General features: G+C 38.9%; 1 protein-coding gene across 1 annotated transcript; it reads left to right on the top strand.

Annotated features, from left to right (window-relative positions):
- The first annotated feature begins 245 nt into the window (after positions 1 to 245).
- On the top strand, positions 246 to 11,746 carry LOC112513289 (probable phospholipid-transporting ATPase 8). The gene is made up of 11 exons (XM_025119509.1): positions 246 to 1,178; positions 2,576 to 3,927; positions 5,297 to 5,407; positions 5,520 to 5,796; positions 6,668 to 6,756; positions 6,974 to 7,082; positions 7,682 to 7,891; positions 8,531 to 8,656; positions 8,790 to 8,888; positions 9,891 to 10,082; positions 11,005 to 11,746. The coding sequence occupies exons 1-11, from the start codon at positions 786 to 788 to the stop codon at positions 11,599 to 11,601; spliced, it is 3,555 nt and encodes a 1,184-aa protein (XP_024975277.1). The 5' UTR covers positions 246 to 785; the 3' UTR covers positions 11,602 to 11,746.
- The last annotated feature ends 1,019 nt before the right edge of the window (positions 11,747 to 12,765 follow it).

The following is a 12,765-nucleotide window of genomic DNA, read 5'->3' as shown; positions in this document are numbered from 1 at the left end:
TCATGTGAACCCAACCATATATATATATATACATATATTTATTTTTAAAATATATTTAAATAATTATATAACTTGAAAAAACGAATTTATAAAGTAAAAAATGATATCGTTTTGTGTTTGTTTGCTTGTAGAAACGGCAATAGCTCAGCAAGCTAACTACTCCTCTATACACGTATATATATATATATATATATATATATATATATATATATATATATTATATACACTCATGTGCATATATCCATATGATATCTACATACAACATTAACCTCTGAATTAATGGCGGAAGTAAGAGATCTCTGCTACTTCTGACCAAAGTAAGGAATTTTGTATACTCTGTTTCCTTCTGGGTTGCTTTTTCTAGGGTTCTGAACCATAACCAGCAGCTCAATTTGGACTTGAAAAAGGTTCAAATTCGATTTTCTAAACTCGTCAAACGAGTAGTTTGTATCGATTCATAACTTAAAAGTTGAAACTGAAAGCTTAGATGCGATTTCCGTTTTTGGATGTGGAGTATATAGTCTGGATCAGGTTAAGGTGGATCTGTATATTTTGGTATGATTTCGGTGTTAATTTGTTAACGTAATGTTACTTATTAGTTTCAGATATCTGTAAATCTCTACAGTATTCATGAATGTATTTGCTGATTTATTGTATATTTGTTGAAATTTAGTGTGTATTCTTTTGGTGGGAATGTGTGTATTAGCTGTTTGAAATTGGGAATTTGAAAGGGGGGTCTAGATTTTGGTTAATTAGGGTTCTTATTGGGGATATACATTGGAAAGATGGCGTTTGGTAGACACGAAAGGGTACAGTTTAGCAAAATCTATTCTCTATCGTGTTTTCGGCCATCAACAAGTGAAGAACATGGCCAAATCGGGCAAAGGGGTTACTCTAGAGTTGTTTATTGCAATGATTTCGATAATCCAGAGGGATTTCAGGTGAGATATCGGAGTAATTATGTGTCGACGACTAAGTATACGGCGGTCAATTTCATTCCAAAATCATTGTTTGAGCAGTTTAGGAGGGTTGCAAATATTTACTTTCTAGTTGTAGCTTGTGTTTCATTTAGTCCATTGGCACCCTTTAGAGCTTCCAGTATTCTTTTTCCTCTGCTGGTGGTGATTGGGGCAACCATGGCAAAGGAAGGTGTGGAAGATTGGAGGCGTAGAAAGCAGGTAAACACTTGCTTTTCTTGGTTATTGTTTCACAAGTTTATAATTTTTCCTTAATTTATGCTAATCATATTGTTTGTTAGCAGCTTAATGAACATAATGGGTTTACAGCTTATTCGGTCAGCCATACATGACTGTTTGGTAGTGGCTTAATGATATATAAAGTGGCTTATTCAATAAGTTCAAAGGAGGGAGCTTAATGCAAAAAGCCAAGATTTTCCAAACCTGCCCCTCCCAATTAAAAAAACGCTCATTCCATCTATGATAAATTCCTTCTAAACAAAAACTTTTCCAATCTATACATCAAGATTAATTCACACAGACAACTTTATCCATTCAAGACTTAATGGAAAACCAACCAAACAGCCCAAGTCATGTATGGATAATGTTGTATGTGTGGATTAATCTGTCTTGTATAGATTGAGCTCGAGCGGGGTAGCATTCCAGTTTTAAGCAAAGCCGTCCTGCCCAGCCATATGTCCCCGTTTCACCCCTTGTCCCCGAATATGGGTAATATGTTCTCATACAATGTTGAAGTTTTTTGTTTGGAAGGGTCTTTTGATAGATGGAAAAAGCGTGTTTTTTAATTGGGAGGGAGAAGTTTGGAAAAAAGTTGACTTTCTGCACAAAGCTTTGCCTAAAAGCTTACTGAATAAGCCATTTTCGATATCATTAAGCCACTACCAATCAGTCATTTATAGCTGAGCGAATAAGCTATGAATCTCATTAAGCTGCTAACAAAATCCCTTGTTGTAGTTATGATACATGATTTTAACATATTTGTACATTATTGTGATCCTTGATTATAGGATAGTTTAGTATAATTTAGGAGTTTCCATAGCTTCCTACCGGTATATATATATACATACATGTGTGTAATCTTATATGGATTAATTGATGTCATTCTACTGCATATCCCCCTCCAGCAAGAGAAACAAAACCAAACATGAATAGTAGAATTATGATCTATAATGTACTTAAGGGGCTGTTTGGTTGGTTTTTCATTAAGTCCTGTATGGATAAAGTTGTTGGTGTGAAAAAATCTGTCGGTATAAATTGGGAAGGTTTTTGTTTGGGAGGGTTTTTTCATAGATGGAAGGAGCATGTTTGAAAAAATCTTGGTTTTTTGCATAAAGCTCCCTTCTAAAAGCTTACTGAATAAGCTGACTGGATAAGCTGTGAGTACCATTAAGCTCATTAAGCTGTTAACAAACGGGCCATTAAACAAGGAGTTGGATTCTACATTGCTTTGATACAAAAAGAAGAATCTCACTTTTTTAAAATTGCGAGTTTATGTTTTGTGTTTGTTGGTGGATAATGTATGCCATGCTCGGTTTTCGGTCAAGTGGTCTAAATTACTTTCTCAAAGTTGCATTTGGTCGATCTTTAATTGGTTTCAGGACATAAAGGCCAACAATCGAAAGATCCATGTTTACAAAGATCGCTCATTTTCACAAAGCAAATGGAAAGATTTGCGTGTTGGTGATCTTGTTAAAGTCTACAAAGACGAATATTTTCCCGCGGATCTTCTTCTCCTCTCGTCAAGCTACCCAGATGGGATTTGTTATGTTGAAACCATGAATCTCGATGGAGAAACTAATTTGAAGTTAAAACATGCATTTGATGTCACAACTTCTTTTCACGATGACGACTCCTTTCACAAATTTAAAGCAGTCGTTAAGTGTGAAGATCCGAACGAAGATCTTTACTCTTTTGTTGGGAGTTTGTGTTACAACAGTCAGCAACATCCGCTTTCTCTTCAGCAGATTTTGTTAAGAGATTCAAAACTAAGAAACACCGAATATATTTATGGAGCGGTCATTTTCACGGGCCATGATACTAAAGTCATGCAGAATGCCACCGATCCTCCTTCTAAAAGAAGTAAGATTGAAAGGAGAATGGATAAGATAATATACATCCTTTTCAGCACTTTGATTTCGATATCTTTTATCGGATCCATCTTTTTCGGGTTAAGAACTAATCGGGACTTGAACCATGGAAGTTATGGAAGATGGTATCTTGAACCAAGCCGCACAACTGCTCTTTATGATCCCAAAAGACCCGTGCTAGCTGCGTTTTTGCATTTCTTGACGGGACTTATGTTGTATGGCTATTTAATCCCGATATCATTATATGTTTCCATTGAAATGGTGAAGGTGTTGCAGAGCATATTCATAAATCAAGATCAGGATATGTACCATGAAGAAACGAACCGGCCAGCGCGTGCTCGAACGTCGAATTTGAACGAAGAACTCGGCCAGGTTGATACGATTCTTTCCGACAAAACTGGGACTTTAACATGCAACTCGATGGAGTTCGTTAAATGCTCGATAGCTGGTGTTGCATATGGTCGTGGGATGACGGAGGTGGAATTGGCTTTGGCACGGAGAAAGAACATTGAACAGCCTGATGTTGGTAATACCTCCTCAAACAGTTCTGGCAGCCATGGCGGCATTGGGAACTCCGGCAAGTCGATTAAAGGTTTCAACTTCAGGGATGAGCGGATTATGGATGGGGAATGGGCTAATGAACCTCATTCAGATATCATACAGAAATTCTTTCGGGTTTTAGCCATCTGCCATACGGCCATACCTGATGTTGATAAGCACACGGGTGAACTTTCATATGAAGCTGAATCACCAGATGAAGCTGCCTTTGTTATAGCAGCGAGGGAACATGGTTTCGAGTTCTTTGAAAGGACGCAAACAAGCATCTCCTTGCATGAATGTGAGAGTGGCGTTAAGATCGACAGGTGAGATATCTTTTTGCATATTTGCACACACACACACACACATAGGAGAGAGAGGGAGAGAGGTTCAGGGGAAACCCCCAAAAAATGAAAAACTAAGGAACACCCTGGTAATCATTCATCTGTATAGTATGCACACATGCATACAAGTAATTGACGTTATTTCTTGGTTTTTATGCACATGTGCATACCGGACAAATTGTTTACAAATTACTTGTATGCACATGTGCATAATGTCCAGATGAATGGTCACCAGGGTGTTCCAAGTTTTCCATTTTTTGCGGTTTTGCCCTGAACCTGACCGTGTATATACATATTCACTATAGGGGAAAGTTCCAGTGAGAACTGTAAATATGTTAAGAACATGGGAACTTAATATTTCATGATTTTCATTATTCATGATATTTATCATGTATATCTATTGCAATATTAATCATGAATAATCCATGGACAGCTAGTTCTCTGTTTCTCAATACATGTGGTTCTCATTTGAATGTAAGCTTCTAACTAGAAAACTGAAATTCAAATACTTTGTACAGGAAATTTTTGAGTAAATCTCATTGAGCATCTCCGGGTGGAATTCTGTTGTCCCAAGATTTCATGCCTCATTCTTGTCCACCAATCACATGAATACACATCATTAGAGGGAGAATGTGAACATGAATTACATAAAGCTATATTAAATAAAAATCTGATGGGTATTCACTTGATTGGTGGGACAGGGAGGGGACAAGGAATTCCGAGACAACAGATCTTTATTCTGAGTTTCTTAGATCAACAGAAATGGACCTCTAAATGATAGAATTGGAGGTTGAAACCCCTTTAAAGTTTTAATGATGACTGGTCATATTTCTTTGGATTGATTTCTTTTTTGCAATAACTATTTCCACTTAAAAGTGAAACGGTTTTCTTCACCGAAACAACCTCTCTATCCTTTCGGGGATCAAAAGGTCTGAGGGGCTGTTTGGTTGGATTTCCATTAAGTCCTGTATGGATAAAGTTGTCTGTATAGATTAATCTGTCTATATAGATTGAGAATGTTTTTGTTTGGGAGGGTTTTTTCATAGATGGAAGGAGCGTGTTTTTTAATTAGAAGGGGCGGATTTGGAAAAAAAAAACCTATCTTTTTGCCTAAAGCTCCCCCTAAAAGCTTACTGAATAAGCCACTTTCTATATCATTAAGCCACTACCAAATAGTCATGTATAGCTGACTGAATAAGCTGTGAGTCCCATTAAGCTCATTAAGCTGCTAACAAACAGGAAATATTTCCTACCCCCAAACTCTACCTTTGTGTGAGATTTTTGGTGTTTGTTTAGTTACTTAAAACAAGAATATTGGATTTATTCCTTCTAACATTTTTGCTATTTTCAGATCATACGAGCTCCTTAACATGATAGAATTCAGCAGTGCTCGCAAGAGGATGTCGGTGATCATTAGAAATGCGGAAAACCAGTTGTTATTACTTTGCAAGGGTGCCGACAGGTTGCTCTCTTCTTGGCACATTATTTACGGGAGTATTGAACGCCGAAAAATATGAGCATTAACAGTTCAAAAAAGAACTCTTCATTTACATTTGTTTTTTGGGTGCATCCAGTGTCATGTTTGAAAGACTCTCGAAAGATAGTCAACCATATGAAGATCAAACAAAGAATCATATCAACAAGTATGCAGAAGCAGGTTTACGGACTTTGGTAATTGCATATCGCCCTCTTGATGAAAACGAGTATAAGGCATGGGAAAAAGAGTTCTTAAAAGCCAAAAATTCCGTCTCGGTTGATCGTGACGATTTGGTAGACGCTGCTGCCGAGAAGATCGAGCGGGACTTGATTTTACTCGGTGCTACAGCCGTTGAGGACAAACTTCAAAAGGGGGTGAGCTTAAAAAGTCATTCCCTTGCTGTAATACTGTCTTGGTATGCTAGAACCCAACAAATCTTATGGCTTATGACCATTATCTAACACAACATTCATGGAAATGACTGCTCTGCTCTTTGGGTAGAGGTCAGGTCTACGTACATCTTAACCACCTAGACCCTATGTCCGGGTGGGCCCACTTTTCAGGGTAGAGGTCACGTCTTCGTGCATCTTACCTCCCCTAACCTCATGGGCCCACTCTTCGGGGTAGAGATCAGGTCTGCGTAAATCTTCCCCTCCGACCCTACCTCTGGGTGGGACATACGGGGCTCGTTTAGCTTGGTTTATCTAACACAACATTCACGGAAACTCCACTCTACTCTTTGGGGTAGAGGTCAGGTCTACGTACATCTTAACCCCCCAGACCCTACATCTGGGTGGGCCCACTTTTCGGGGGAGAGGTCACGTCTTCGTACATCTTACCTCCCCAGACCCTACCTTTGGATGGGCCTACTCTTTGGGGTAGAGTTCAGGTTTGCATATAGCTTCCCATCCGACCCTACCTCTGGGTGGGACATACAAGACTCGTTTAGCTTGGTTTATTTAACACAACATTCACGAAAATGATCGCGATACTCTTTGGGTTAGAGGTCAGGTCTGCGTATATCTTAACCCCCTAGACCCTCCTTCCTGATGGGTCCACTCTTCAGGGATGAGGTCATGCTTGCTTACATCTTACCTTTAAAGGCCCTACCTTCGGGTGGGCCCACTCTTCGGAGTAGAGGCCAGCTTTGCCTAATTCTTCCCTCTCCGACCCTACCTCTAGGTGGGACATACGGGGCTTGTTTAGTTTGGTTTGTCTAACACAACAATATTATGTTGGTTTTAGGTTCCTGAATGCATAGAGAAACTTTCACATGCCGGGATTAAGATTTGGGTCTTAACCGGCGATAAGATGGAGACCGCGATAAATATAGGGTAAGTTTACAAGCTTAATTTACTTCAATGAGGTTTTGATAGGTGTCGGAGTCCCACATGGGCTAGACACGTAAATCAAACATTTATATATGAAGGAACCTCTCGTCAGTCTATAGAGGCTCTTTTAGAGAGAATTCAAAGGGTTAACGTATCCTAACAACAAGATTGGTGCTAGAAATTTTTTGACACATGAATTTTGACACTTTGACGTCTACAGGTATGCTTGTAGTTTGCTTGTTCAGGGAATGAAGCAAATTGTGATCACGTTAGATTCTCCCGATATTAGTGCCTTAGAAAAGCTAAATGATCGGGAGGCCGTTGCCAAGGTAGAGTTTCTTGGCTTTTGTTACAAAAGTTGACCAGTGCATTGGTACACGGGAAAAGACAATACAAAAACTTGTGTCATAACGACATTAGACTGGGACAAGACGGGCACTGAGTGAGACAAAATGCATTTTTGCTGTCTCACCAAAATAGGTGGAATAAAAGATAGGGAGATGAGATAAGATTGGTAAATTACTAAACTACCCATGTCAAATCAACCTTTGAGAAAAAATGCATTTTTCCGTCAGGGAGGTGGGACAAGCTTGGTAAATTACTAAACTACCTATGTCAAATTAACCTTCGAGACAAAAATGCATTTTTTCTGTCTGAGGAGATGAGACAAGATTGATTAAATTACTAAAATACCCATGTCAATTAACCCTTGAGACAAAAATGCGTTTTTTCTGTCAGGGAGATAGGACAAGATTGGTAAATTATAAACTAACCCATGTCAAATCAACCTTAAAACCTTCCAAAATTCTTTCACCCATCTAGCTTACTCTTGGTCGTCCAATTCTGTCTAGTACCACCTGTCTATCAAATGCACCCATATATGGTCTGGTTCACGAGATGAAATTTTTAGAAATTTGATCTTTTGTAGGCATCTAGGGAAAGCATAGAGAAGCAATTGAGAGAAGGAAGATCACAACTTGATCTAGCTAAAAGTAGCTCCGTCTTGTTTGCTTTGATAATTGACGGTCGATCGTTAACTTTTGCTCTCGAGAAAAATCTTGAAAACTCATTTTTGGAAGTTGCGATTGATTGCTCATCGGTCATTTGCTGCCGCTCTTCCCCTAAACAAAAAGCTCTTGTAAGTATTTTCTTCTTATCTTTTGTTCAATTTTTACATTCTTTTCAAGTGATCTCATTTAAATGTAAACCGAGGCATGTCTGCCTACTCTTGACCGGTGCTAACTCGGTCAGCATCAACTAGTTTACCTAAAGATTGACCTAAGATAATGGTACTAATCGAACACATACCCGATCAGCATTATTAATTTCACTTAATAGATCAGCACAAGATGATAACGGTATTTTATCGGTAATCACTTGGGGGTTGTTTGGTTGTTTTTTCAAAGTCCTGTATGGATAAAGCTGTCTGTGTGGATTAATCTGTCCGTATAGATTGATAAGGTTTTTGTTTGGAAGGGTTTTTTCATAGATGGAAGGACCATGTTTTTTAATTGGGAGGGGAAAGTTTGGAAAAACTTGGCTTTCCGCGTAAAAATCCCCCCCAGAAGCTTACTGAACAAGCCACTTTCTATATTATTAAGCCATTATCAAACAGTCATGTATAGCTAACCCAATAAGCAGTGACTCATTAAGCTCATTAAGCTGCTAACAAACAGACCTTTGGTGGACGGCCCTGACCAAACCTCTTACCCAGACTGCAGTCTGTTGCCCGTTTAGCGCTTACCCAATTTATGACCGAACCTTTTAACACATTCAGGTTACTAAGATGGTAAAGGAAGGAACAAGAAAGACGACACTAGCAATCGGGGATGGGGCAAATGACGTTGGGATGCTTCAAGAAGCTGATATTGGAGTAGGAATTAGTGGTGCAGAAGGAATGCAGGTCAATTTGCTTCTATTGCTTGCTTTCATTTTCTGATTTATGTTTTCTTCAGTAACAAATTTGGGGATTTCGAACTGAAATCAGAAATAAAAGAGTTAACCCGATGATCATGTTCTTTCTTTATGAACTACAGGCTGTGATGGCGAGTGATTTTGCAATAGCTCAATTTCGTTTTCTTGAACGATTGTTGTTGGTGCATGGACATTGGTGTTACAGGCGAATAGCTATGATGGTAGGTTTCTTTACTCGAAATATTTAGCGTAATAAATAAGCATTTGTGGAGATAGTTTTGTATATATAGAGAATGTATTTCACATGGGGTCTTCTCGGAAACCGTTTCTGTCTCTTGAGACAGAGGTCTACGTACATCCTACCCCTCCCAGAACCTACTTCCATGTAGGATATACTGGGTTTGTTTGGTTTAGTTTGTGTGAGAATATGTGAAAGGTAACATCCCAGGCCAATAGTACCATATATTGTCTGCTCTGTCCTGACTTGGACCCACAGTTTTAAAACTCGTCTGATATAGGAGGTATCTAGTCCCTTATAAGGCAACCTTAGTTTCTCTCCCCAACTGATGTGGGATCTTATAATATACCCCTTTTGGAAGCCTAATGTCCTCGCTTAGTCCAGTTGTTGGCTCTGATACCACTTGTAACAACCCAGGCAACCATACCAGATATTGTCCGCTTTGTTTACACCTGGACTCACAGTTTTAAAATGTATCTGATAGAGAAGGTATCTAATCCTCTATAAGACAACATTAGTTCCCATCCCCTATCTAGGGGGTGGATGTAAGATCCCACATTGGCACGGGAGGGGAACTAAGGTTGCCTTATGAGGGACTCAATACCTCCTACATCAGACGCGTTTTAAAACCGTGAGTCCAGGTGTGGACAAAGCGGTCAATATCTAGTACAGTGGTCTGGATGTTATCTGAAACCTCATTAGATTACTCTCTGAAAGAGCCCTTGGTAGAGAATGGGGTTCCAACATATATTGAAAAGAAAGTGTTTTTAAGTCTAGTCAATGTGAGACTCTAACACCTCCCCCTTCAGTAGAAGCTAGATGGACAAAGATGTCCTAGATGGTAGACCTTGGCTCTGATACCATGTGAGAATATGTGGAACCTCATTAGATTAGAGCCATTGAGAAGACCAACCAACATATACTGATGCGAAAGTGTCCGAGTCTGGATTAGAAATTTGACGACATTTTGTTTTTTGAACTACAGATATGCTACTTCTTCTACAAAAACATCGCTTTCGGGTTCACGCTTTTTTGGTTCGAAGCCCATGCTTCCTTTTCTGGGCAACCGGCTTACAACGATTGGTACATGTCGTTTTACAATGTTTTCTTCACTTCCCTTCCTGTTATTGCTCTTGGTGTTTTCGATCAGGATGTCTCTGCACGGCTCTGTCTAAAGGTAAATATCTTATCGATCTACTTATCGCGTTTTCAATAAAAAATATTATTCATTAAAAATATTTACGTCTATTTGCATTAAATATTAGGCTATGTTCAGCAAAACAGTTGAACAAGATTCTCCATAATTTCTTCAAAATGGATAATAAAAGTTCAAATCTCCAAAAAAACATTACATTCAACTCTAACAGTTTCTCCACTCTAGAGATATCAACATTAACTATAGAGTAAATTATGGTTTCATACCTGTGGTTTAGAAATTGTTATTTTCATTTGTGCTTTTGAAATTATGATTTTCATTCTTATGGTTTATGATTTATTGTTTTTCCGTCCCTATGATATACAATTTTTTGTTGTTTTCGTCCCTATGGTTTACGATTCTTTTTTTGTTTTCATCCCTCATACTTAAAGGTAGGAGTTAATATCAGGACGAAAATAGCAATGAATTGCAAACTATAAAGATGAAAACAGTAATTTCACAACCATAGAAGTGAAAGTCGCAATTTTAACAAAGCACAGAGACGAAAAACGTAATTTACTCTTATATAAAATGATAACAGGTTCAACTTCGATGGTGGAAACAATAAAAAACAAGTTTCTCTTCGATATTTAATTTTGAATTAATCCAAATTTGGAGATCTTCATAATCTTTCTCCTACTTTCTCTGTTTTGGACAATCTGTTGAATTAAAAAAGCGGATAAAAACTCCAAAATCCTTATTTTCTCCATTTTAAAGAATATGTTGGCTGATAAGTTAGTTGTTGGTTGATAAACTAGCTGTGCTAGTCATGTCAGATGAAAACTAGCTGATAGTTTGTTTCAAGTTTTAAAGAACAAAGGGAAAAGTTTGTACCTAGACAATCGGCATTACGTCTTCCTATACTCTAATAAAACGATCTTGACCCTCGATCTCAATTTCGCAGTACCCGTTACTGTACCAAGAAGGAGTGCAAAACATTCTCTTCAACTGGCCAAGAATTCTCGGGTGGATGTTCAACGGACTTCTTAGCTCCATGATCATCTTCTTCATCTGCAAAAACTCGACAATCCACCAGGCTTTCCGTGAAGACGGCCACGTCGTCGACTACGAAATCCTTGGTGTCATAATGTACACGTGCGTAATATGGGCCGTCAATTGCCAGATGGCACTTTCAATCAACTACTTCACTTGGATTCAGCATTTCTTCATTTGGGGTAGTATCTTCTTTTGGTACGTATTTTTAGTCCTTTACGGGTACCTAAAGCCCGAATGGTCCAAAACCGCTTATCGGGTTTTTGTAGACGCATGTGCTCCGAGCCCGTTTTATTGGATGACCACCTTTTTGGTGGTCGCGTCGACCCTTTTACCGTATTTTCTTTATCGGGCTTTTCAAACACGGTTTCACCCAATGTATCATGACGAGATTCAAAGGCGACGGTCGGAAGGGTGCGAGTCAACGGGCCCTGGTGAGTTGCCGGGCCGGGTAAAGGATAAAATGGACCATTTGAGTGAGAGGATGAAGCATAGTTATAGAGAGTAGGGTTGTGTTTTGGTTTGTTTATTTGTGAAATTACCAATATAGCCTTGCTATGCAAGTTTTGAATAGAAGGCTATGTGTAACATGTAATGTAAATTATAGGGTATATATTATTAGTGTGTAATTAAGGTGTTGCATCTTTCACTAACCCTGATCCCGTTAGTTCAACTGAGAATAAGACTTGAGCCTTTGCATACCCTCTTCAGAGGTCATTCGTTCGAGCCCTGCAAGATAACTGGGGATTTTCCTAACTGTTCCCTAAGGCCTTTGGGTTAGTCGAGGTGTGTGCAAGCTTATTCGGACACCTATGGTTAAAAAAAAGTAACATCTATATCAAATTTATAGATAAAACGTATCAAATTGTAACGAAGTTTTAACTTTTTCTATTTTGTGTCTGTTTTGTCCCTATTTTGATCGGTAACCTTCTAAACTTGTAACATTTGATAACAAAAATGTTTGTTTACGAAAGGTTTACCGCAAAGTGGAGGATAAATCTGACATTCATGTCATCAGATGTTATAAGATTAGGCATGGCAATGGGATGGGGATGGGGCGGGTTTTGTAATCCCCCGCCTCGGCCCCGGTTTTTAGTAATAGCTCTCGGCCTTGGTTCCCGGTGGATACGGGGATTAACATCTCGTTCCCTGTAAAACCCTGATAAATTCTATTACCATAATTGTTGTGGACGTCTGAAATTGACTAAACCTCTGTGTTCCCACCAAGAAACCTCCAACCACCATCGCCGTCATCGGTTTGCCACGGTTAAACACCCACTCACCGTGACCATGGGTTGACCACCGGTCAGAGCCGTCGCAATCGGCGGAGATGAAGGTATTAATGGTGGTGGGTCACAAAGATAACGACGGTTCATGTGTCTTCGGACACGAAGCGAAAGACGATTGATTGAGTTGAGTTGTTGGGTGGTGAATCCGAGGGTATAAATGTAATTAATTGGGCACGAGCAACAAGAAGCTATCATGTCCATACACGTGTCCACTTAGCACTTAATTTTTGTTTCATGAGTGAAACACCTCATAACTTTTTGGATGAATTCTTGTGGTTGAGATTACATGTGCATACAAACTTTTAGTTAATTGATTTTGGATCAGATTGAGAGTACCAGAATACTGACAAAGAGGAAAACAAATGTTGTCTTATAAAAATTCA

This window comes from Cynara cardunculus (assembly GCF_001531365.2).
Source record: "Cynara cardunculus var. scolymus isolate 2C chromosome LG 5, CcrdV1, whole genome shotgun sequence".
In the NCBI taxonomy this organism is placed as follows: Eukaryota; Viridiplantae; Streptophyta; class Magnoliopsida; order Asterales; family Asteraceae; genus Cynara; species Cynara cardunculus.
This window is presented reverse-complemented; position numbering and strand designations above follow the sequence as displayed.